Consider the following 26,053-nt stretch of genomic DNA (forward strand, 5'->3'; position numbering starts at 1 on the left):
CTGGCTTCACCACTAGTCTCCATCCCACCCACCATCCACCACCCACTACCATAACCAACACAACCATCCACCCACTCCACTCCATTTTGACTCCACTCAAACTGAGGAGTCATTAGAATGCTACACTCAGCACAGGTCAACATTAGTGCATTTTGTGTCAACACTGATTGGTCTATAATGTAAGTTGATGTTTACTGAGAGAAACTGTATACTGGCAATAAGAGATAAGTGACCCTTTCAGGAGAGGTTGTCTGACAATCAGACATGAATTGATTAAATGGACAAAGGCTAATTTGATTCATGGAATCAAGGATATGTACAGTATGTCTCCATTTGGCGAGTTACTGAAAGAGCCAAGAGTCTATTTTCAGATTTAAAGGGTATAAGCTAGAAGCTAAGTCCATTCTTCTATGTTGACTTGTTAATTACTGTAAAGGCTGTGTAGTCTACAGTACAAGTCAGGAGTCCATTTTCCTCATTTTCTATTTCCGAATCCCCTTTTCCCATGTTTTACCCCTAAAAGAGAGTGATGGATGTGTTGTTGTGCATTGTGAACTTTAGGCACCTCTAATTTTGACAAGGCTAGTTCCAACAAGGCGAGATACCACTTAAACAAGGTCAATGACTGGAGCAAGGCATTAGCCCGCATTTGTTTTCTTACCCTAGAGCATAATTAGTATGATGTTAACGCTAATTTGCCCCACTAACAAGAAGCGCACACATCACCTACCGAATCCTGACCTTTCCAGAATGATGGCACCATGCGGGAGATGTTGGTGTCTCGCCGTAACTCTTCCCCGTGTCTCGTTTACTCTGGTTCCTCTAAATAGCCACATGTAGAAGGAACCTTTTTCCTCCCCGTCTCTCTGCCCCCAAGATGCCGTCTGTTCCCATCGTTGACATAATCAGCAGTGAATCCTAGCAAATGTCACATTTCTTGTAAATAGATTTAAAAAATGATATCATGTGCTGTGAAAATGTGTTGTACGCTGCAGTCTGTGAAGGTGATGAATAATTAAGACTGTTAGAGTCGCAGGGCTAAATCTGCCATTGAAATATTCAGCTGTCCCACGTCTCTGACTTCCAGGTTATTAGGAGACCGGCAAGAATGTTGCTGCAGTTGTAGTGGGTTGTGACTGTGTGTGTGTGTGTGTGTGTGTGTGTGTGTGTGTGTGTGTGTGTGTGTGTGTGTGTGTGTGTGTGTGTGTGTGTGTGTGTGTGTGTGTGTGTGTGTGTGTGTGTGTGTGTGTGTGTGTGTGTGTGTGTGTGTGTGTGTGTGTGTGTGTGTGTGTGTGTGTGGTTTGAGTCGGCCCATTCTCACTCTCGATGAGACGTTCCAGAAGCACCCCCAGAGCTATCACACACGTTATGAGGAAGAAGGGCCTTTTGGGTCTTCCTATCACACACGTTATGAGGCAGAAGGGCCTTTTGGGTCCTGATAATATATGCGGGGCGTTAACACAACGTTTCGACCTATCAACCCTCCGAGAGATGTTCCCCTTATCGGCAGGTGAAACTGTCCGTCTCTAACCTCCCTCCCCTCCATCCCTTTATACCAGCCCCTCCCTCCATTTTGTAAAACAATTTTAAAGAGCAGGAACTCGAGCAGTTTACCAAGAAACCAAGTTGGTGAATCATTGTAGACCAAAGCTTTCTTGTAGAATATTTGGGCTTGAAAGGTTTCCACTCCTGTGCCTCCATACAATTGGGTATTTTCTCTTCTGTAAATTCCATTGGCCATTATTCCATTGGCCATTGTGGTCGGCGTCCAACAGCTATGTGAGTTTAGCAGTGTGGCCACCGTAGGGGTGCAATGTGCCTGAGATAACTGCACACTCACACACTCTAATCCTAGCCCATCAGCCTATTTTTATTCATTTGACCTTCATTTAACCAGGCAAGTGAGTTAAGAACAGATTCTTATTTACAATGACGGCCTACCCCGGCCAAACCCTCCCTTAACCCGGACGACGCTGGGCCAATTGTGCGCCGCCCTGTGGGACTGCTGATCACGGCCGGTTGTGGTACAGCCGATGCAGTGCCTTAGACCGCTGCGCCACTCAGGGTCCCAAAGGACAGAAAGGACAGGCTTCTTCAGACTATGTTAACGCTCGATGATATGAGCCAATCTCCAACCCGGATGAGATACATGGTTTAAATGGACCTACAGGGAAATGTCTGTCTGACGCAATCAACCCTGTAGATTGTGAAACTACCACAAGTGTGAGTGCATGCATGTGAATATATGTGTGTGAGTGCATGCATGTGAATATATGTGTGTGTGTGCATGCATGTGAATATATGTGTGTGAGTGCATGCATGTGAATATATGTGTGTGTGTGCATGCATGTGAATATATGTGTGTGAGTGCATGCATGTGAATATATGTGTGTGAGTGCATGCATGTGAATATATGTGTGTGAGTGCATGCATGTGAATATATGTGTGTGAGTGCATGCATGTGAATATATGTGTGTGAGTGCATGCATGTGAATATATGTGTGTGAGTGCATGCATGTGAATATATGTGTGTGTGTGCATGCATGTGAATATATGTGTGTGTGTGCATGCATGTGAATATATGTGTGTGAGTGCATGCATGTGAATATATGTGTGTGTGTGCGTGCGTGCGTGAGTGCGCGCGTGCTTATGTGTTGTATCTGTTCATCTTGAGCTCAACAGAGTTCTAGTTGACAACATGTCCTATCTGCAACGTCCAGTCTACCAGGTCACTTCATTATGAAACTTCTCTTTAGAACCAAACTATTGAAAGCTTTCTGTTTTGCTCTTTTCAAAGGGAATCAATATCGCAGTCTAGTCACATGGACTAATTACACCAACAACCCACTTGGTTCCTGTATGAACAGAAGGTTTAACAGAGAGGGTTTATGGACAGAGTCTGAAGAGGCACTGCCTAGTTTATATGTCTAAAGATACAAACAGTATTGTTGTAGTGGTTCCGGTGTTGGATCAACTTGTCCTTCGTCACCGTGAATCATAAGAAAGGCTGAATCACACAATTAAATAGAACACTAGAAGTTATGGAGGCTTATTACATAGGCCACTCGAGTCATATATCTGTGGACTGAGTACAGTAGACGCTGATCTGTCGGGATGAGAGACATCTGGTCGCATATCATTCTAGCCGTCTGTCTATGATGACCTATTTATTTTATAGCTGTTGTGGAGAACAACAGGTGTCCTAGAAGGCCTTGCTTTGGCCCAAATCAATGGCTATTCACCATGAGTGTCCAATATGACAAACCCCACCACTCACACGACACACAGACACTCCACCTGCCCTGCATTGGAACAATTTAAAATCAATCCGTTTTTTTCATTACTTTTCATTCAGGGAGCTTTATGATTATTTATCCCCCCGGCCTCAACTGAAAATAAAATGTTACCAGCCCCAGAAATGAAAATAATAATCAACGTGGCGTCCTGCAACGTTTGATATCGCCTCCCGCTTCTCTGTTGCAGGTAGAGAGGATTGATTGGTTGACATCGATTCCAGTCTGAGCTAATTGGACAAGTAATAAATATTTAGCTCTTATTCAGTCTGCAAAATAAACATGAGCGCTATGGAGCGTTTCCATCATTATTATTATTAGTCCAACAAAACAGAGAGAGCAGATTGCTTGATTAGAGGTAGACTGGTCAAGGTCAGTGGAAAATCCATATTCTGCCCTGAGTTTTGTTTGCCGAGGAGGAATCCCAAGACCTTATTCATTTAGCTCTAACTTCAGTCTTAAGTATGAAATGGACAGTGTGGAGATTTAGGGAGTTATGTTGATAGCTCACTTTCTCTTTGTCTTTTTATCTCTCACTCTCTCACTCTCTCTCTCTGACTTCTTCTCTCTCTCCCACTCTTACCCTCTACGTCTCCCTCTACCTCTCCCTCTACCTCTCCCTCTACGTCTCCATCTCCCTCTACGTCTCCATCTCCCTCTACATCTCCCTCTACGTCTCCATCTCCCTCTACATCTTTCTCTACGTCTCCCTCTACCTCTCCCTCGACATTTCCCTCTGCCTCTCCTTCTACCTCTACCTCTACCTCTCCCTCTACATCTCCCCCTACGTCTCCATCTCCCTCTACATCTTTCTCTACGTCTCCCTCTACCTCTCCCTCGACATTTCCCTCTGCCTCTCCCTCTACCTCTCCCTCTACCTCTCCCTCTACATCTCCCTCTACGTCTCCATCTCCCTCTACATCTTTCTCTACGTCTCCCTCTACCTCTCCCTCTACATTTCCCTCTGCCTCTACCTCTCCCTCTACATCTCCCTCTACCTCTCCCTCTACCTCTCCCTCTACATTTCCCTCTGCCTCTCCCTCTCCCTCTACCTCTCCGTCTCCCTCTACCTCTCCTTCTACATCTCCCTCTACGTCTCCCTCTACCTCTCCCTCTACGTCTCCCTCTACATCTCCCTCTACGTCTCCATCTCCCTCTACATCTTTCTCTACATCTCCCTCTACCTCTCCCTCTACATTTCCCTCTGCCTCTCCCTCTACCTCTCCCTCTACGTCTCCCTCTACCTCTCCCTCTACATCTCCCTCTACGTCTTCCTCTACATCTCCCTCTACGTCTCCATCTCCCACTACATCTTTCTCTACATCTCCCTCTACCTCTCCCTCTACATTTCCCTCTGCCTCTCCCTCTGCCTCTACCTCTCCCTCTACCTCTCCCTCTACGTCTCCCTCTACATCTCCCTCTACCTCTCCCTCTACATTTCTCTCTGCCTCTCCCTCTACCTCTACCTCTCCCTCTATGTCTCCCTCTACATCTCCCTCTACCTCTCCCTCTACATTTCTCTCTGCCTCTCCCTCTATGTCTCCCTCTATGTCTCCCTCTACATCTCCATCTCCCTCTACATCTTTCTCTACATCTTTCTCTACCTCTCCCTCTACATTTCCCTCTGCCTCTCCCTCTACCTCTCCCTCTACGTCTCCCTCTACGTCTCCCTCTACATCTCCCTCTACGTCTCCATCTCCCTCTACATCTTTCTCTACGTCTCCCTCTGCCTCTCCCTCTACCTCTACCTCTCCCTCTATGTCTCCCTCTACATCTCCCTCTACCTCTCCCTATACATTTCCCTCTGCCTCTACCTCTCCCTCTACCTCTCCCTCTACATTTCCCTCTACATCTCCCTCTACCTCTACCTCTCCCTCTACGTCTCCCTCTACATTTCTCTCTGCCTCTCCCTCTACCTCTACCTCTCCCTCTATGTCTCCCTCTACATCTCCCTCTACCTCTCACTCTACGTCTGCCTCTATGTCTCCCTCTACGTCTCCCACTACCTCTACATCCCCCTCTACCTCTACATCTCCCTCTACCTCTCCGTCTCCCTCTACATCTCTCTCTACATCTCTCTCTCTCACTCAATCTCTTGGTGTGCAGAAAGGGATATGTGGTTGGCGGGTGGCATGGGTCTACATGCATCTCCTCTGCACCAGTCAGTTAGCTAGCGGAGAGGAGCAGGTGTTGGGTGTCTCTGACACACTAAGACACGGTCTCAGTCAGGGAAGACCTGTCAGACCAGCTCATTAGAAGCCTCATCACCTCTTCGTATCATCGCTTAGTGGGCTGCTGCAGGTTTGCCGTAACAACAGGTGGCCACCGTCACCGCAGACATTGTGCCTGCCACCACACAGGACAAGAACTGAATAAAATAAGGAGAGATAATTATACAGCTCTGTCTTAAATGAAGTTATCTAGTTTAATGATTGATGACAGGTACTTTGCAGTTTTTGACTTTGTGGCTTTACAGTCGTAAGCGGTGTTGATTGTAAATGTTTCCCTGGGCATGGCATCTGGATTAAATTGTCAATAGAATATGTACTGTAGTGTTGATTATTGAGTAGTTGTTGGTGTAGATATTGTAAATAGATATGCGGTGGCGATTTTCTGTATTCAGTAGTCATCCTCATCATCACTATCACCTTCTGTATTTATGCCAATTTCCTGCGTTCTACATGACTGATGGAAGAGGAGAAAGTGAAACCTTCAGTTGTGTATCTTATTTCTCTAAGATGGTCTTTCATGCTGTGGGCTAGTTATAGTATTTCAGTCACGCATCTTGTTTATTTAGAAAATAAATTAGATTGGAAGGCTGGGACCCGGAGAGCCGAGGCATCACGCGCTTCACACACTGAGGCGGAAAGAGAAAAGCGAGAGACTCGCACCTGAGTGTGGGTGCTGCTGCTAGTGTTACTGCCTCAATCTCTCTGCAACATGGGTGCCATTCTACCAGCGGCCATCTTAGAGCAGTTTCCCTCCATGTGCGCAGGTTGACATTTATTGTCATGAGTCTTGCACTCAGTGGTGGAAAAAGTTCCCAATTGTCATACTTGAGTAAAAGTAAAGATACATTTATAAAAAAAAAGTCACCCAGTAAAATACTACTTGACTAAAAGTCTAAAAGTATTTGGTTTTAAATCTACTTAAGTATCACAATTAAATGTAATTGCTAAAATGTAACGTTTTTCTTCCGTTAAAGGAGAGGAGGACCAAAATGCAGCGTGGTTAGAGTTCAACATGTTTAATAAAGACCATAACCGTGAACTACAAACCACCGAAACAGTCCTATCTGGTGCATAGACACAAAGACAGAAGACAACCACCCACAAAATACCCAAAGAACATGGCTGCCTAAATATGGTTCCCAATCAGAGACAACGATAAACACCTGCCTCTAATTGAGAACCAATCTAGGCAACCATAGACACCTAGACTAGAAAACACCCCATAAACATACAAAACCCCTAGACCAGACAAAACACATAAATCCCCCATGTCACACCCTAACCTAACCAAAATAATAAAGAAAACAAAGATAACTAAGGCGTGACACTAAGTATCAAAAGTAAAAGTATAAATCATTTAAAACCTCTTGGAACCACCCTTCCCGGATCCTGGAGAATTGTCATCAACTACACAAATTAGCATAGCGCAACGGTCAAAAAATATTCCTAGAAAATATGAATATTCATGAAATCACAAGTGAAATATAGTGAAACACAGCTTAGCCTTTTGTTAATAACCCTGACATCTCAGATTTTGAAATTATGCTTTACAGCCAAAGCAAGACAAGCGTCGGTGTAAGTTTATCGATAGCCTAGCATAGCATTATGTCCAGCTAGCAGCAGGAAGCTTGGTCACGAAAATCTGAAAAGCAATCAAATTAACCGTTTACCTTTGATCTTTGGATGTTTTCACTGACGAGCCTCCCAGTTAGACAGCAAATGTTCTTTTTGTTCCATAAAGATCATTTTTATACCCAAAATTCCTCTGTTTGCTTGTCATGTTATGTTCAGAAATCCTCCGGAAATAGCGGTCACGACAACGCCAACATTTTTTGTTGAATTATATACATAATATAACGACAGAAACATGGCACTTACGCAATGTAGTCGTTTACGCTCATTCTTCAACATAAAGGCGTGAAACTACGTCACAATGCTGTAGACACCTTAGGGAATACGTAGAAAAAGGAATATGGTTGATATCCCTTTCAGTGACCAATAGGGGTGCATAGGAACACAACGGTTTCAAAACATGAGTCACTTCCTGATTGGATTTTTCTTAGGCTTTTGCCTGCAATATCAGTTCTGTTATACTCACATTTTGCCAGTTTTGGAAACTTTAGAGTGTTTTCTATCCTAAGCTGTCAATTATATGTATATTATATGTATATTCTAGCATCTGGTCCTGAGAAATAGGCGGTTTCCTTTGGGAACGTTATTTTTCCCAAAATAAAAATAGTGCCCCCTAGTTTCAAGAGGATAACCTAAAATTCCTTATATTAAACAAACCAGATGGCACAATTTTATTTTTAAATGTTTTATTTATGATTGGACACTCCAACACTGACATGTGTGTTTAGTGAGTCCACCAGATCAGAGGCAGTAGGGATGACCAGGCATGTTATCTTGATAAATGCTTTAATTGGACAAATTTTCTGTTCTGCTAAGCATTCAAAATGTAAGAAGTGCTATTGGGTTTCAGGGAAAATGTAAGGAGTAAAATGTACATAATTGTATTTCGGAATGTAGTAGAGGGAAAGTAAAAGTTGTCAAAAAATATAAATATTAAAGTAAGTGCAGATACCCCAAAAAACAATTAAGTAGTTCTTAAGTATTTTTACTTAAGTACTTTACACCACTGCTTGGCCTGGAGGCAGAACTGAGCGTTTTCCTCTTAGATAGACCAGCCGCAAAGTCAAAATTTGCTATATTGTACAAATTCATGAAAACTAACATTTGCTTTTTGGTATTAATTTAAGGTTAGGGTCAGGCATTAGGGTTGGCAATGTGGTTAAGGATGAGGTTATGGTTGGGGTTAGGTTTAAAATGTGATTTTATGACTTTGTGGCTGTGCCAGCTAGTGACCACTCTGCAGAACTGCCTCCAGAACAAGATTCACAATGAAAAACACCAACCTGCTCCATGTGTCTCTTCTCATCTTGAACAGCCCTGACGCCTTTGAGCCGGAAGACAACAGAGTGATGTTGCTGTGGAACAGATGAACATTACCTCACTGGCTTCAACACATCCAACCATCGCAACTCACACCTCATTGTCACCCCCTCTAATTTCTTTCCATCCCTCCCTCCCTCTTTCCGCCTACTCTTCTTTCAGCCTGCTCCCCTACCATGCTGCGATAATTATTCACTGCTAAAAGAATACAGCTGGTAGGAAACAACACAGCTAGTCTCTGGTGGGAGGGAGGAACAGAAGGGTTTGGCACTGGGTTCATTACATGAGCCTGTTCGAAATAGCAAAACCAGCTGATCTGTAGATGGGTCACAAGTTATCGTAATTGTCAAAGCTGGAGCAACTAAAATAAAGTGTGATGATTCACTGTCTCCGGCAGTGTGTGCGAGTGACTCAGCGATCGTCGTATCCCCCCCGGTGTTTGACAGTGCTTTCAGCATCCGTTTGCCCACACAGCATTGTTAATATGAGACGAGGTCTGTGGCTGGAGTGTTGGTGTCTCAGTCGTTTTAGGTCATTTGGCAGGCATCAGTGTGTGCAGAATGAGTTTTGATGCGGTATTGAGGGCAGCCACAGAGATCCCATGGACACGAGAGAGGTTTATGGAAAATATAAATGCAAAAAGTATATATAATTTATTAGGATATGATGCCCGAAAATGTGCAAAGTGCAAAATGACTGAGGTCAAATCAAATCGTATTTGTCACATGTGCCAAATACAATAGGTGTAGATCTTACTGTGAAATGCTGAATACAACAGGTGTAGTAGACCTTACTGTGAAATGCTGAACACAACAGCTGTAGATCTTACTGTGAAATGCTGAATACAACAGGTGTAGTAGACCTTACTGGGAAATGCTGAAAACAACAGCTGTAGATCTTACTGTGAAATGCTGAATACAACAGCTGTAGATCTTACTGTGAAATGCTGAATACAACAGCTGTAGATCTTACTGTGAAATGCTGAATACAACAGCTGTAGATCTTACTGTGAAATGCTGAATACAACAGCTGTAGATCTTACTGTGAAATGCTGAATACAACAGCTGTAGATCTTACTGTGAAATGCTGAATACAACAGCTGTAGATCTTACTGTGAAATGCTGAATACAACAGCTGTAGATCTTACTGTGAAATGCTGAATACAACAGCTGTAGATCTTACTGTGAAATGCTGAATACAACAGCTGTAGATCTTACTGTGAAATGCTGAATACAACAGCTGTAGATCTTACTGTGAAATGCTGAATACAACAGCTGTAGACCTTACTGTGAAATGCTGAACACAACAGCTGTAGACCTTACTGTGAAATGCTGAACACAACAGCTGTAGATCTTACTGTGAAATGCTGAATACAACAGGTGTAGTAGACCTTACTGTGAAATGCTGAAAACAACAGCTGTAGATCTTACTGTGAAATGCTGAACACAACAGCTGTAGATCTTACTGTGAAATGCTGAATACAACAGCTGTAGATCTTACTGTGAAATGCTGAACACAACAGCTGTAGATCTTACTGTGAAATGCTGAATACAACAGCTGTAGATCTTACTGTGAAATGCTGAATACAACAGCTGTAGATCTTACTGTGAAATGCTGAACACAACAGCTGTAGATCTTACTGTGAAATGCTGAATACAACAGCTGTAGATCTTACTGTGAAATGCTGAACACAACAGCTGTAGATCTTACTGTGAAATGCTGAATACAACAGCTGTAGATCTTACTGTGAAATGCTGAATACAACAAGTGTAGACCTTACGTGAAATGCTTACTTACAAGCCCTTAACCAACAATGCAGTTCAAGAAATAGAGTTCAGAAAATATTTACTAAAGTAAAAAATAAAACAAAAAGCAACATAATAAAATAACAATAACGAGGCTATATACAGGGGGTACCGAGTCAATGTGTGGGGGTGCAGCTTAGTCCAGGTCATTTGTACATATAGGTAGGGGTAAAGTGACTATGTGTAGACAATAAACAGACAGTAGCAGCAGTATAAAAACACAGGGTGGGGGTGTCAATGTGAATAGTCCGGGTGGCCATTTGATTAATTGTTCAGCAGTCTTGGGGGTAGAGGCTGTTAAGGAGCCTTTTGGACCTAGACTTGGAGCTCTGGTGCCGCTTGCCGTACGGTAGCAGAGAGAACATTCTTTGACTTGGGTGACTGAAGTCTTTGACAATTTGGGCCTTTCTATGACATTGCCTAGTATATAGGTCCTGGATGGCAGGAAGCTTGGACCCAGTGATGTACTGGGCCATACCCACTACCCTCTGTAGCGCCTTGCTGTCAGATGCCGAGCAGTTGCCATACAAGTCGGTGATACAACCGGTCAGGATGCTCTCAGTGGTGCAGCTTTACAACTTTTTGAGGATCTAGGGACCCATTCCAAGTCTTTTCAGTCTCCAGATGGGGAAAAGGTGTTGTCGGGCCCTCTTCACAACTGTCTTGGTGTGTTTGGACCATGATCATTTGTTGGTGATGTGGACACCAAGGAACTTGAAACTCTCGACCCGCTCCACTACAGCCCCGTCGATGTTAATGGGGGCCTGTTCGGCCCTCCTTTTCCTGTTGTCCTTTTCCTATTGTCAGCTCTTTTGTGTTGCTCACATTGAGAGAGAGGTTGTTGTCCTGGCACCACATTGCCAGGTCTCTGATCTCCTCCCTATTGACTGTCTCATCGTTGTCGGTGATCAGGGCTAACACTGTTGTGTTGTCAGCAAACGTAATGATGGTGTTGGAGTCGTGCTTGGCCACTCAGTTGTGAGTGAACAGGGAGTACAGGAGGGGACTAAGCACACACGCCTGAGGGGCCCTTGTGCTGAGGATCAGCATAGCAGATGTGTTGTTACCTACCCTTACCACCTGGGGGCGGCCCGTCAGGAAGTCCAGGATCCAGTTGCAGAGGGAGGTGTTTAGTCCCAGCGTGCTTAGCTTAATGTTGAACTTTTGTGGGCACTATGGTGTTGAATGCTGAGCTGTAGTCAATGAACAGCATTCTCACATAGGTGTTCCTTTTGTCCAGGTGGGAAAGGGCAGTGAGATTGCATCATCTGTGGATCTGTTGGGGCAGTATGCAAATTGGATTGGGTCTAGGGTTTCCGGGATGATGGTGTTGATGTGAGTTATGACCAGCCTTCCAAAGCACTTCATGGCTACCGATATGAAAAAAAATAAAAAAATAAAATTAAATGAGTGCTACGGGGCGGTATTCATTTAGGCAGGTTTCCTTCACTTTCTTGGGCATGATGGTCGGCTTAAAACATCTAGTTATTACAGACTCGGTCAGGGATAGGTTGAAAATGTCAGTGAAGACACTTGCAGTTGGTCCGTGTATGATCTGAGTACACGTCCGGGTAATCCGTCTGGCCCCGCAGCCTTGTGAATAATGACCTGTTTAAAGTTCTTGCTCACATTGGCTACGGAGAGCATGATCACACAGTTGCCCGGAACAGCTGGTGCTCTCATTCATGCTTCAGTGTTGCTTGCCTCCAAGCGATTTAGATCGTCTAGTAGGCTCGCGTCACTGGGCAGCTCACGGCTGGGTTCTCCCTTTGCAGTCCGTAATAGTTTGCAAGCCCTGCCACATCCGACGAGCCTCAGAGCCGGTGTAGCAGGATTCAATATTAGTCCTGTATTGACACTTTGCCTGTTTGATGGTTCGTCTGAGGGCATAAGGGAATTTCTTATAAGTGTCCGGATTAGTGTCCCGCTCCATGAAAGCGGCAGCTCTAGCCTTTAGGTCGGTGTGGACATTGCCTGTAATCCATGGCTTCTGGTTGGGGTATGTACGCACGGTCACCATGGGGACCACATTGTCGATGCACTTATTGATGAAGTTGAGGTGGTATACACCTCAATGCCATTGGATGAATCCTGGGACATATTCCAGTCTATTCTAGCAAAACAGTCCTGTAGCGTAGCATCTGAGTTATCTGACCACTTCCCTATTGAGCGAGTCACTGGTACTTCCTGCTTTAGTTTTTTCTTGTAAGCAGGGATCAGGAAGACAGAATGATGGTTAGATTTGCCAAATGGAGGGCGAGGGAGAGCTTTATATGCGTCTCTGTGTGTGGAGTAAAGGTGGTCTAGAGTTTTTTTCCCTCTGGTTGCACATGTGACATGCTGGTAGAAATGAGGTAAAAAAGGATTTAAGTTTGCCTGCATTAAAGTCCCCGGCCACCAGGAGCGCTGCTTCTGGATGAACGTTTTCTTGTTTGTTTATGGCCTTATAGTTGGTTGAGTGTGGTTTTAGTTCCAGCATTTGTTTGTGGTAGTAAATAGATGGCTACAAATAATACAGATTAAAAAACTATCTTGGTAGATAGTGTATATGCCTATAGTACCAGTCAAAAGTTTGGACACACCTACTCATTTCAGGGCTTTTCTTTATTTTACTATTTTCTACATTGTACAAAGATAGTGAAGAAATCAAAACTAAGAAATAACACATATGGAATCATGTCGTAACCAAAAAAGTGTTAAACAAATCAAAGTATATTTTATATATGAGATTCTTCAAAGTAGCCCCCCTTTGTCTTGATGATAGCTTTGCATACTCTTGGCATTCTCTCAACCAGCTTCATGAGGTAGTCACCTGGAATGCTTTCCCGAAGCCTTCTTTTTGATACTTTCATCTATTGGTTTGATCTTCAAATGTATCACATGATATGGGAGTATAAAATAGTTTTCACCATATATAACACTTGCCTCCTCTTCCCTCCACAGCTGGGACAACCTACATCTTCGGGAGAGGAGGAGCCCTCATCACGTACACCTGGCCCCCCAACGACCGGCCGAGCACGCGGGCAGACCGGCTGGCGGTGGGCTTCAGCACGCAGCTCAAGGAGGCCGTGCTGCTCAGGGTGGAGAGTGCCAAGGGACTGGGAGACTACCTGGAGCTGCACATAGTAAGATACTAACCTGGGGACCGCAGAGGGGATAGATGGTGTAATGGGTGGGGAGTTGGCGGTGGGACATCATGGCGGGGGAGCAGTACATGGGGTTTGTGGATTTGTGGGGTGAGTGGGTTGGCGGGAAAGTATATTGAAGTGGCACAAAGTTGGAGGGACAGTATTTTAGAGGCAGTAGCCTGTATTGGAGGGACAGGAGATTGGGGGGACAGTATGTTAGTAGGTTGGAGGGATAATACGTTTGAGGGAAAGGAGATTGGAGGGACAGGAGATGGGATATAGACAGGAGAGGGACAGTAGATTTGATAGACAGGAGGGGGACAGGAGAGGGACAGGAGATGGGATAGACAGGAGCGGGACAGTAGATTGGATAGACAGGAGAGGGACATCAGATTGGATAGACAGGAGAGGGACAGTATATTGGATAGACAGGAGAGGGACAGTAGATTGAATAGACAGGAGAGGGACAGTATATTGGATAGAAAGGAGAGGGACAGTAGATTGGATAGACAGGAGAGGGACAGTAGAGGGACAATAGATTGGATAGACAGGAAAGGGACATTAGATTGGATAGAAAGGAGAGTGACAGTAGATTGGATAGACAGGAGAGGGAGAGGAGATAGGATAGACAGGAGAGGGACATTAGATTGGAAAGACAGGAGAGGGACAGTAGATTGGATAGACAGGAGAGGGACATCAGATTGGATAGACAGGAGAGGGACAGTATATTGGATAGACAGGAGAGGGACAGTATATTGGATAGAAAGGAGAGGGACAGTAGATTGGATAGACAGGAGAGGGACAGTAGAGGGACAATAGATTGGATAGACAGGAGAGGGACAGTAGATTGGAGGAACAGGAGAGGGACATTGGTTTGGATAGACAGGAGAGGGACAGTAGATTGGATAGAAAGGAGAGGGACAGTCGATTGGATAGAAAGGAGAGGGACAGTAGATTGGATAGACAGGAGAGGGACAGTCGATTGGATAGAAAGGAGAGGGACAGTAGATTGGATAGACAGGAGAGGGACAGTCGATTGGATAGAAAGGAGAGGGACAGTAGATTGGATAGACAGGAGAGGGACATTAGATTGGATAGACAGTAGAGGGACAGTAGATTGGAGGAACAGGAGAGGGACAGTCGATTGGATAGACAGGAGAGGGACAGTAGATTGGATAGACAGGAGAGGGACAGTAGATTGGATAGACAGGAGAGGGACAGGATATTGGATGGACAGAAGAGGGACAGTAGATTGGATAGACAGGAGAGGGACAGGAGAGGGACAGTAGATTGGATAGACAGGAGAGGGACAGTAGAGGGACATTAGATTGGATAGACAGGAGAGGGACAGTAGATTGGATAGACAGGAGAGGGACATTAGATTGGAAAGACAGGAGAGGGACAGTAGATTGGATAGACAGGAGAGGGACATCAGATTGGATAGACAGGAGAGGGACAGTAGAGGGACATTAGATTGGATAGACAGGAGAGGGACATTAGATTGGAAAGACAGGAGAGGGACAGTAGATTGGATAGACAGGAGAGGGACATTAGATTGGAAAGACAGGAGAGGGACAGTAGATTGGATAGACAGGAGAGGGACAGTAGAGGGACATTAGATTGGATAGACAGGAGAGGGACATTAGATTGGAAAGACAGGAGAGGGACAGTAGATTGGATAGACAGGAGAGGGACATTAGATTGGAAAGACAGGAGAGGGACAGTAGATTGGATAGACAGGAGAGGACAGTAGAGGGACATTACATTGGATAGACAGGAGAGGGACAGTAGATTGGATAGACAGGAGAGGGACATTAGATTGGAAAGACAGGAGAGGGACAGTAGATTGGATAGACAGGAGAGGGACATTAGATTGGATAGAAAGGAGAGGGACAGTAGATTGGATAGACAGGAGAGGGACATTAGATTGGATAGAAAGCAGAGGGACAGTAGATTGGATAGAAAGGAGAGGGACAGTAGATTGGATAGACAGAAAGAGGGACAGTAGATTGGATAGACAGAAAGAGGGACAGTAGATTGGAGGAACAGGAGAGGGACATTGGTTTGGATAGACAGGAGAGGGACAATAGATTGGATAGACAGGAGAGGGACATTAGATTGAATAGACAGGCGAGGGACAGTAGATTGGAGGAACAGGAGAGGGACAGTCGATTGGATAGACAGGAGAGGGACAGTAGATTGGATAGACAGGAGAGGGACAGTAGATTGGATAGACAGGAGAGGGACAGGATATTGGATGGACAGAAGAGGGACAGTAGATTGGATAGACAGGAGAGGGACAGGAGAGGGACAATAGATTGGATAGACAGGAGAGGGACAGTAGATTGGATAGACAGGAGAGGGACATTAGATTGGAAAGACAGGAGAGGGACAGTAGATTGGATAGACAGGAGAGGGACATCAGATTGGATAGACAGGAGAGGGACAGTAGAGGGACATTAGATTGGATAGACAGGAGAGGGACATTAGATTGGAAAGACAGGAGAGGGACAGTAGATTGGATAGACAGGAGAGGGACATTAGATTGGAAAGACAGGAGAGGGACAGTAGAGGGACAATAGATTGGATAGACAGGAGAGGGACAGTAGATTGGATAGACAGGAGAGGGACAGTAGAGGGACATTAGATTGGATAGACAGGAGAGGGACAGTAGATTGGATAGACAGGAGAGGGACATTAGATTGGAAAGACAGGAGAGGGACAGTAGATGGGATAGACAGGAGAGGGACATCAGATTGGATAGACAGGAGAGGGACATTAGATTGGAAAGACAGGAGAGGGACAGTAGATTGGATAGACAGGAGAGGGACATTAGATTGGAAAGACAGGAGAGGGACAGTAGATTGGATAGACAGGAGAGGGACAGTAGAGTGACATTAGATTGGATAGACAGGAGAGGGACATTAGATTGGAAAGACAGGAGAGGGACAGTAGATTGGATAGACAGGAGAGGGACATTAGATTGGAAAGACAGGAGAGGGACAGTAGATTGGATAGACAGGAGAGGGACATCAGATTGGATAGACAGGAGAGGGACAGTAGAGGGACATTAGATTGGATAGACAGGAGAGGGACAGTAGATTGGATAGACAGGAGAGGGACATTAGATTGGAAAGACAGGAGAGGGACAGTAGATTGGATAGACAGGAGAGGGACATTAGATTGGATAGACAGGAGAGGGACAGTAGATTGGATAGAAAGGAGAGGGACATTAGATTGGATAGACAGGAGAGGGACAGTAGATTGGATAGACAGAAAGAGGGACAGTAGATTGGATAGACAGGAGAGGGACATTAGATTGGAGGAACAGGAGAGGGACATTGGTTTGGATAGACAGGAGAGGGACAATAGATTGGATAGACAGGAGAGGGACATTAGATTGAATAGACAGGCGAGGGACAGTAGATTGGAGGAACAGGAGAGGGACAGTCGATTGGATAGACAGGAGAGGGACAGTAGATTGGATAGACAGGAGAGGGACAGTAGATTGGATAGACAGGAGAGGGACAGGATATTGGATGGACAGAAGAGGGACAGTAGATTGGATAGACAGGAGAGGGACAGGAGAGGGACAATAGATTGGATAGACAGGAGAGGGACAGTAGATTGGATAGACAGGAGAGGGACATTAGATTGGAAAGACAGGAGAGGGACAGTAGATTGGATAGACAGGAGAGGGACATCAGATTGGATAGACAGGAGAGGGACAGTAGAGGGACATTATATTGGATAGACAGGAGAGGGACATTAGATTGGAAAGACAGGAGAGGGACAGTAGATTGGATAGACAGGAGAGGGACATTAGATTGGAAAGACAGGAGAGGGACAGTAGATTGGATAGACAGGAGAGGGACAGTAGAGGGACATTAGATTGGATAGACAGGAGAGGGACATTAGATTGGAAAGACAGGAGAGGGACAGTAGATTGGATAGACAGGAGAGGGACATTAGATTGGAAAGACAGGAGAGGGACAGTAGATTGGATAGACAGGAGAGGGACATCAGATTGGATAGACAGGAGAGGGACAGTAGAGGGACATTAGATTGGATAGACAGGAGAGGGACAGTAGATTGGATAGACAGGAGAGGGACATTAGATTGGAAAGACAGGAGAGGGACAGTAGATTGGATAGACAGGAGAGGGACATTAGATTGGATAGAAAGGAGAGGGACAGTAGATTGGATAGACAGGAGAGGGACATTAGATTGGATAGAAAGGAGAGGGACAGTAGATTGGATAGAAAGGAGAGGGACAGTAGATTGGATAGACAGAAAGAGGGACAGTAGATTGGATAGACAGGAGAGGGACATTAGATTGGAGGAACAGGAGAGGGACATTGGTTTGGATAGACAGGAGAGGGACAATAGATTGGATAGACAGGAGAGGGACATTAGATTGAATAGACAGGCGAGGGACAGTAGATTGGAGGAACAGGAGAGGGACAGTCGATTGGATAGACAGGAGAGGGACAGTAGATTGGATAGACAGGAGAGGGACAGTAGATTGGATAGACAGGAGAGGGACAGGATATTGGATGGACAGAAGAGGGACAGTAGATTGGATAGACAGGAGAGGGACAGGAGAGGGACAATAGATTGGATAGACAGGAGAGGGACAGTAGATTGGATAGACAGGAGAGGGACATTAGATTGGAAAGACAGGAGAGGGACAGTAGATTGGATAGACAGGAGAGGGACATCAGATTGGATAGACAGGAGAGGGACAGTAGAGGGACATTAGATTGGATAGACAGGAGAGGGACATTAGATTGGAAAGACAGGAGAGGGACAGTAGATTGGATAGACAGGAGAGGGACATTAAATTGGAAAGACAGGAGAGGGACAGTAGAGGGACAATAGATTGGATAGACAGGAGAGGGACAGTAGATTGGATAGACAGGAGAGGGACAGTAGAGGACATTAGATTGGATAGACAGGAGAGGGACAGTAGATTGGATAGACAGGAGAGGGACATTAGATTGGAAAGACAGGAGAGGGACAGTAGATGGGATAGACAGGAGAGGGACATCAGATTGGATAGACAGGAGAGGGACATTAGATTGGAAAGACAGGAGAGGGACAGTAGATTGGATAGACAGGAGAGGGACATTAGATTGGAAAGACAGGAGAGGGACAGTAGATTGGATAGACAGGAGAGGGACAGTAGAGTGACATTAGATTGGATAGACAGGAGAGGGACATTAGATTGGAAAGACAGGAGAGGGACAGTAGATTGGATAGACAGGAGAGGGACATTAGATTGGAAAGACAGGAGAGGGACAGTAGATTGGATAGACAGGAGAGGGACATCAGATTGGATAGACAGGAGAGGGACATCAGATTGGATAGACAGGAGAGGGACAGTAGATTGGATAGACAGGAGAAGGACATTAGATTGGAAAGACAGGAGAGGTACAGTAGATTGGATAGACAGGAGAGGGACATTAGATTGGATAGAAAGGAGAGGGACAGTAGATTGGATAGACAGGAGAGGGACAGTAGATTGGATAGACAGAAAGAGGGACAGTAGATTGGATAGACAGGAGAGGGACATTAGATTGGAGGAACAGGAGAGGGACATTGGTTTGGATAGACAGGAGAGGGACAATAGATTGGATAGACAGGAGAGGGACATTAGATTGAATAGACAGGCGAGGAACAGTAGATTGGATGGACAGAAGAGGGACAGTAGATTGGATAGACAGGAGAGGGACAGGAGAGGACAATAGATTGGATAGACAGGAGAGGGACAGTAGATGGGATAGACAGGAGAGGGACATTAGATTGGAAAGACAGGAGAGGGACAGTAGATTGGATAGACAGGAGAGGGACATTAGATTGGAAAGACAGGAGAGGGACAGTAGAGGGACAATAGATTGGATAGACAGGAGAGGGACAGTAGATTGGATAGACAGGAGAGGGACAGTAGAGGGACATTAGATTGGATAGACAGGAGAGGGACAGTAGATTGGATAGACAGGAGAGGGACATTAGATTGGAAAGACAGGAGAGGGACAGTAGATTGGATAGACAGGAGAGGGACATCAGATTGGATAGACAGGAGAGGGACAGTAGAGGGACATTAGATTGGATAGACAGGAGAGGGACATTAGATTGGAAAGACAGGAGAGGGACAGTAGATTGGATAGACAGGAGAGGGACATTAGATTGGAAAGACAGGAGAGGGACAGTAGATTGGATAGACAGGAGAGGGACAGTAGAGGACATTAGATTGGATAGACAGGAGAGGGACATTAGATTGGAAAGACAGGAGAGGGACAGTAGATTGGATAGACAGGAGAGGGACATTAGATTGGAAAGACAGGAGAGGACAGTAGATTGGATAGACAGGAGAGGGACATCAGATTGGATAGACAGGAGAGGGACAGTAGAGGGACATTAGATTGGATAGACAGGAGAGGGACAGTAGATTGGATAGACAGGAGAGGGACATTAGATTGGAAAGACAGGAGAGGGACAGTAGATTGGATAGACAGGAGAGGGACATTAGATTGGATAGAAAGGAGAGGGACAGTAGATTGGATAGACAGGAGAGGGACATTAGATTGGATAGAAAGGAGAGGGACAGTAGATTGGATAGAAAGGAGAGGGACAGTAGATTGGATAGACAGAAAGAGGGACAGTAGATTGGATAGACAGGAGAGGGACATTAGATTGGAGGAACAGGAGAGGGACATTGGTTTGGATAGACAGGAGAGGGACAATAGATTGGATAGACAGGAGAGGGACATTAGATTGAATAGACAGGCGAAGGACAGTAGATTGGAGGAACAGGAGAGGGACATTAGATTGGATAGACAGGAGAGGGACATTAGATTGGATAGACAGGAGAGGGACAATAGATTGGATAGACAGGAGAGGGACATTAGATTGGATAGACAGGAGAGGGACAGTAGATTGGATAGACAGGAGAGGGACAATAGATTGGATAGACAGGAGAGGGACATTAGATTGGATAGACAGGAGAGGGACAATAGATTGGATAGACAGGAGAGGGACATTAGATTGGATAGACAGGAGAGGGACAGTAGATTGGAGGAACAGGAGAGGGACAGTAGATTGGATAGACAGGAGAGGGACAGTAGATTGGAGGAACAGGAGAGGGACAGTAGATTGGATAGACAGGAGAGGGACAATAGATTGGATAGACAGGAGAGGGACAGTAGATTGGATAGACAGGAGAGGGACAGTAGATTGGATAGACAGGAGAGGGACAGTAGATTGGAGGAACAGGAGAGGGACAGTAGATTGGATAGACAGGAGAGTGACAGTCGATTGGATAGAAAGGAGAGGGACAGTAGATTGGATAGACAGGAGAGTGACAGTCGATTGGATAGACAGGAGAGGGACATTAGATTGGATAGACAGGAGAGGGACAATAGATTGGATAGACAGGAGAGGGACATTAGATTGGATAGACAGGAGAGGGACAGTAGATTGGATAGACAGGAGAGGGACAGTAGATTGGATAGACAGGAGAGGGACAGTAGATTGGATAGACAGGAGAGGGACAGTAGATTGGAGGAACAGGAGAGGGACAGTAGATTGGATAGACAGGAGAGGGACAGTAGATTGGATAGAAAGGAGAGGGACAGTAGATTGGATAGACAGGAGAGGGACAGTAGATTGTATAGACAGGAGAGGGACAGTAGATTGGAGGAACAGGAGAGGGACAGTAGATTGGATAGACAGGAGAGGGACAGTAGATTGGAGGAACAGGAGAGGGACATTAGATTGGAGGAACAGGAGAGGGACATTAGATTGGATAGACAGGAGAGGGACATTAGATTGGATAGACAGGAGAGGGACATTAGATTGGATAGACAGGAGAGGGACAGTAGATTGGATAGACAGGAGAGGGACAGTAGATTGGAGGAACAGGAGAGGGACATTAGATTGGATAGACAGGAGAGGGACAGTAGATTGGATAGACAGGAGAGGGACAGTAGATTGGATAGAAAGGAGAGGGACAGTAGATTGGATAGACAGGAGAGGGACAGTAGATTGGAGGAACAGGAGAGGGACAGTAGATTGGATAGACAGGAGAGGGACAGTAGATCTGATAATTAATTTCCCTCACCTGGTGTCCCAGGTCTAAATCAGTCACAGATTAGAGGGGACCAATGAAAAAAGGCAGTGGAACTTGCTTCGAGGTCCAGAGTTGAGTTTCAGCGGTCTACGTAAAGAGAACCCGAAAGATAACTTTATAAGGCAATTAAAGGACATCCGGCCCTTTTAAAAAGGCATTAATGCTGCCTTTAAATGTCTCATTGACCTGTGTGCTCACTGCTCTCTGGCTTCCGACGATATTCAAAACCCATATTATTTTAATGGATGACATTCTGTTCATTATCAGCTGGCTGCCGAACTCAGTGGCTTTGTTCTTCTCACTGTAGCTGGTGTCAAACACGCACGCGCACACACACACACACACACACACACACACACACACACACACACACACACACACACACACACACACACACACACACACCTTCCCTGCAGGTATGAAGAGAGGCTGGTGCCAGGTGCTATTCCAGACTGTGCTGTCACATGATTCCTCTCTCTCTGTCTCTGGGCTCACACTGACTAACTACAGCCTTCAAGGCAGAGTGAAAATAGTGCTGCTATCCCCTACTTTCTACTCCTCTTTTCCTCCCTCATCCACCCATCAGTCTATCTACCCTTAGGTCGATGTGGGGATTGAGTGTGCGTGTGTGTGCATGTGTGTGTGCGTGTGTGTGCATGTGGGGGTGTGTTTAGTTTGACACTTCTCCCACTTCATTACTCTTACCCCAATGCGTTTGGTCTGCCGCTGCCTAGGAGGCACAGGGACACATTTGACCTGGGGTCAAGCCTCATTCAGCACTGTGTTTGGGACTATGGCTGGGAGGGACGGACAGAGAAACACACACATACACACACACACACACACACAATGAATTACCTCGTACCCCTGCACATCGACTGGTACTGGTACTGGTACCATGTGTAGATAAGTTATTGTGTATTTATTATTACTTTTATTATAACGTGATTTACTTTTGTATTATTTCTCTATTTTATTTATCTCACTGTTAGTCTACAGCTGTTGTTTACAAAGCATAACTTTGAATAAATCTGGCTCAGTTTTGGGGCTTCATACCACAGGTTTGATTTGATTTGATTTGAAGAGCTCTGGCTCAGTGTTGGAGCTTCATACCACAGGTTTGATTTGATTTGATTTGAAGAGCTCTGGCTCAGTGTTGGGGCTTCATACCACAGGTTTGATATGATTTGATTTGAAGAGCTCTGGCTCAGTGTTGGGGCTTCATACCATAGGTTTGATTTGATTTGATTTGAAGAGCTTTGTGTTGGGGCTTCATTTTGATTTGATTTGATTTGAAGAGCTCTGGCTCAGTGTTGGGGCTTCATACCACAGGTTTGATTTGATTTGATTTGAAGAGCTCTGGCTCAGTGTTGGGGCTTCATACCACAGGTTTGATATGATTTGATTTGAAGAGCTCTGGCTCAGTGTTGGGGCTTCATACCATAGGTTTGATTTGATTTGATTTGAAGAGCTCTGGCTCAGTGTTGGGGCTTCATACCACAGGTTTGATTTGATTTGATTTTGAAGAGCTCTGGCTCAGTGTTGGGGCTTCATACCACAGGTTTGATTTGATTTGATTTGAAGAGCTCTGGCTCAGTGTTGGGGCTTCATACCACAGGTTTGATTTGATTTGATTTGAAGAGATCTGGCTCAGTTTTGGGGCTTCATACCACAGGTTTGATTTGATTTGATTTGAAGAGCTCTGGCTCAGTTTTGGGGCTTCATACCACAGGTTTGATTTGATTTGATTTTTGAAGAGCTCTGGCTCAGTTTTGGGGATTCATAACACAGGTTTGATTTGATTTGATTTGAAGAGCTCTGGCTCAGTTTTGGGGCTTCATACCACAGGTTTGATTTGATTTGATTTGAAGAGCTCTGGCTCAGTGTTGGGGTTTCATACCACAGGTTTGATTTGATTTGATTTGAAGAGCTCTGGCTCAGTGTTGGGGCTTCATACCACAGGTTTGATTTGATTTGATTTGAAGAGCTCTGGCTCAGTGTTGGGGCTTCATACCACAGGTTTGATTTGATTTGATTTGAAGAGCTCTGGCTCAGTGTTGGGGCTTCATACCACAGGTTTGATTTGATTTGATTTGAAGAGCTCTGGCTCAGTGTTGGGGCTTCATACCACAGGTTTGATTTGATTTGATTTGATGAGCTCTGGCTCAGTGTTGGGGTTTCATTCCACAGGTCAAGGCCAAAATGGTTTAAATAGTTTTTTCCCCCTCAACAATCTACACACAATACCACATAATGACAAAGCAAAAACAGGTTTGAAGAAATGTTTGCAAATTCATGAAAAAAGCATTTACAGAGATTACAGCCTCCAGTCTTGTTGGGTATGACGCTACAAGCTTGGCACACCTGTATTTGGGGAGTTTCTCCCATTCTTCTCTGAAGATCCTCTCAAGCTCTGTCAGGTTGGATGGGGAGCGTTACTGTACAGCTATTTTCAGGTCTCTCCAGAGATGTTCGATCAGGTTCAAGTCTCTGGCTGGGCCACTCAAGAACATTCAGAGACCTATCCCAAAGCCACTTTTGCGTTTCCTTGGCTGTGTGCTTAGGGTCATTTTCCAGTTGGAAGGTGAACCTTCGCCTCATTCTGAGGTTCTGAGCACTTTGGAGCAGGTTTTCATCAAGGATCTCTCTGTACTTTAATCCATTCATCTTTCCTTTGATCCTGACTAATCTCTCAGTCCCTGTCACTGAAAAACATCCCCACAGCATGATGCTGCCACCGCCATGCTTCATTTTAGGGATGGTGCCAGGTATCCTTCAGACGTGGCGCTTGGTATTCAGGCCAAAGAGTTCAATCTTGGTTTCATCAGACCAGAGAATCTGGTTTCTCAACTTCTAAGAGCCTTTAGGTGCCTTTAGGCAAACTCCAAGCGGGCTGTCATGTGCCTTTTACTGAGGAGTGGCATCCGTCTGGCCACTCTACCATAAAGGCCTGATTGGTGGAGTGCTGCAGAGATAGTTATCCTTCTGGAAGGTTCTCCCATCTCCACAGAGGAACTCTGGAGCTCTGTCAGAGTGACCATTGGGTTCTTGGTCACCAAGGCCGTTCTCCCCCGATTGCTCAGTTTGCCGGTGCAGTCAGCTCTAGGAAGAGACTTGGTGGTTCAAAACTTCTTCCATTTAAGAATGATGGAGGCCATTTTGTTCTCGGGGACATGCAATGCTGCAGAAATGTTTTGGTACCCTTCCCCAGATCTGTGCCTCGACACAATCCTGTCTCTGAGCTCTACGGACAATACCTTTGACCTCATGGCTTGGGTTTTGCTCTGACATGCACTGTAATCTGTTGGACCTTATATAGACAGGTGTGTGCCTTCCCAAATCATGTCCTATCAGTTGAATTTACCACAGGTGGACTCCAATCAAGTTGTAGAAAAATCTCAAGGATGATCAATGGAAACAGGATGCACCTCAGCTCAATTTCTAGTCTCATAGGAAAGGGACTGAATACTTACGTATTTATTATATATTTGCAAACATTTCTAAATCCTGTTTTCGCTGCCTTCAATATCACCTAGCATCTATAACACAATTAATCACCTAGCATTCTATGTCACCTAACCTTATATATCACCTAGCCTTCTATATCACCTAGCATCTACATCACACGATATCACCTAGCCTTCTATACCACCAAGCCTTTCTATATCACCTAGCCTAGTATATCACCTAGCCTCCTATATCACCTATCCTACTATATCACCTAGCCTTCTATATCACACTATATCGCCTAGCCTTCTATATCACCTAGCCTTCTATACCACCAAGCCTTTCTATATCAACTAGCCTAGTATATCGCACTATATCACCTATCCTACTATATCACCTAGCCTTCTATACCACCAAGCCTTTCTATATCACCTAGCCTAGTATATCGCCTAGCCTCCTATATCACCTATCCTACTATATCACCTAGCCTTCTATATCACCTAGCCTAGTATATCACCTAGCCTCGTATATCACCTATCCTACTATATCACCTAGCCTTCTATATCACCTAGCCTTCTATATCACACTATATCACCGAGCCTTCTATATCACCTATCCTTCTATATCACCTAGCCTTCTATATCACCAAGCCTTTCTATATCACCAAGCCTTCTATATCACCTAGCCTTCTATATCACACTATATCACCTAGACTTCTATATCACACTATATCATCAGGGGATTGATTCCATCACATCCCATCGACTTTGTATCATCACAGCGGGTATATCAGTGGTGAGTCCAGAATGGCAGCCTATTCCCTACGGGCCCTGGTCAAAAGTAGTGCACTACATTGGGAATGGGGTACCATTTAGGATGCAACCAGTATCAGTGTGAGTGAATTACGGGTCTGTAGGTTTCGTTATAGGGCTGATGAGAGCTGGGTTGACCTTGGGTTGACCCTGCCGACTGTCTGTTGTCCTTATTCTTTGTTGTCCTCCCGCTCACCCTTCACTTCAGGCCATCAGCCTCTCTCCCAGCTCTTTTTCTGCATCTCTCCCATTGG

General features: G+C 45.0%; 1 protein-coding gene across 1 annotated transcript in view; it reads left to right on the forward strand.

Moving 5' to 3' along the window:
* LOC118392701 (neurexin-1-like) overlaps nucleotides 1–26,053 on the forward strand; it is a 1,157,590-nt gene that overhangs the window by 978,647 nt on the left and 152,890 nt on the right. Inside the window, exon 17 of the mRNA XM_052460740.1 lies at nucleotides 13,225–13,406. Coding sequence (XP_052316700.1) covers nucleotides 13,225–13,406 — 182 coding nt within the window. The remainder of the gene's footprint in view (nucleotides 1–13,224; nucleotides 13,407–26,053) is intronic.

The sequence above is a fragment of the Oncorhynchus keta genome, chromosome 13 (genome assembly GCF_023373465.1).
Source record: "Oncorhynchus keta strain PuntledgeMale-10-30-2019 chromosome 13, Oket_V2, whole genome shotgun sequence".
In the NCBI taxonomy this organism is placed as follows: Eukaryota; Metazoa; Chordata; class Actinopteri; order Salmoniformes; family Salmonidae; genus Oncorhynchus; species Oncorhynchus keta.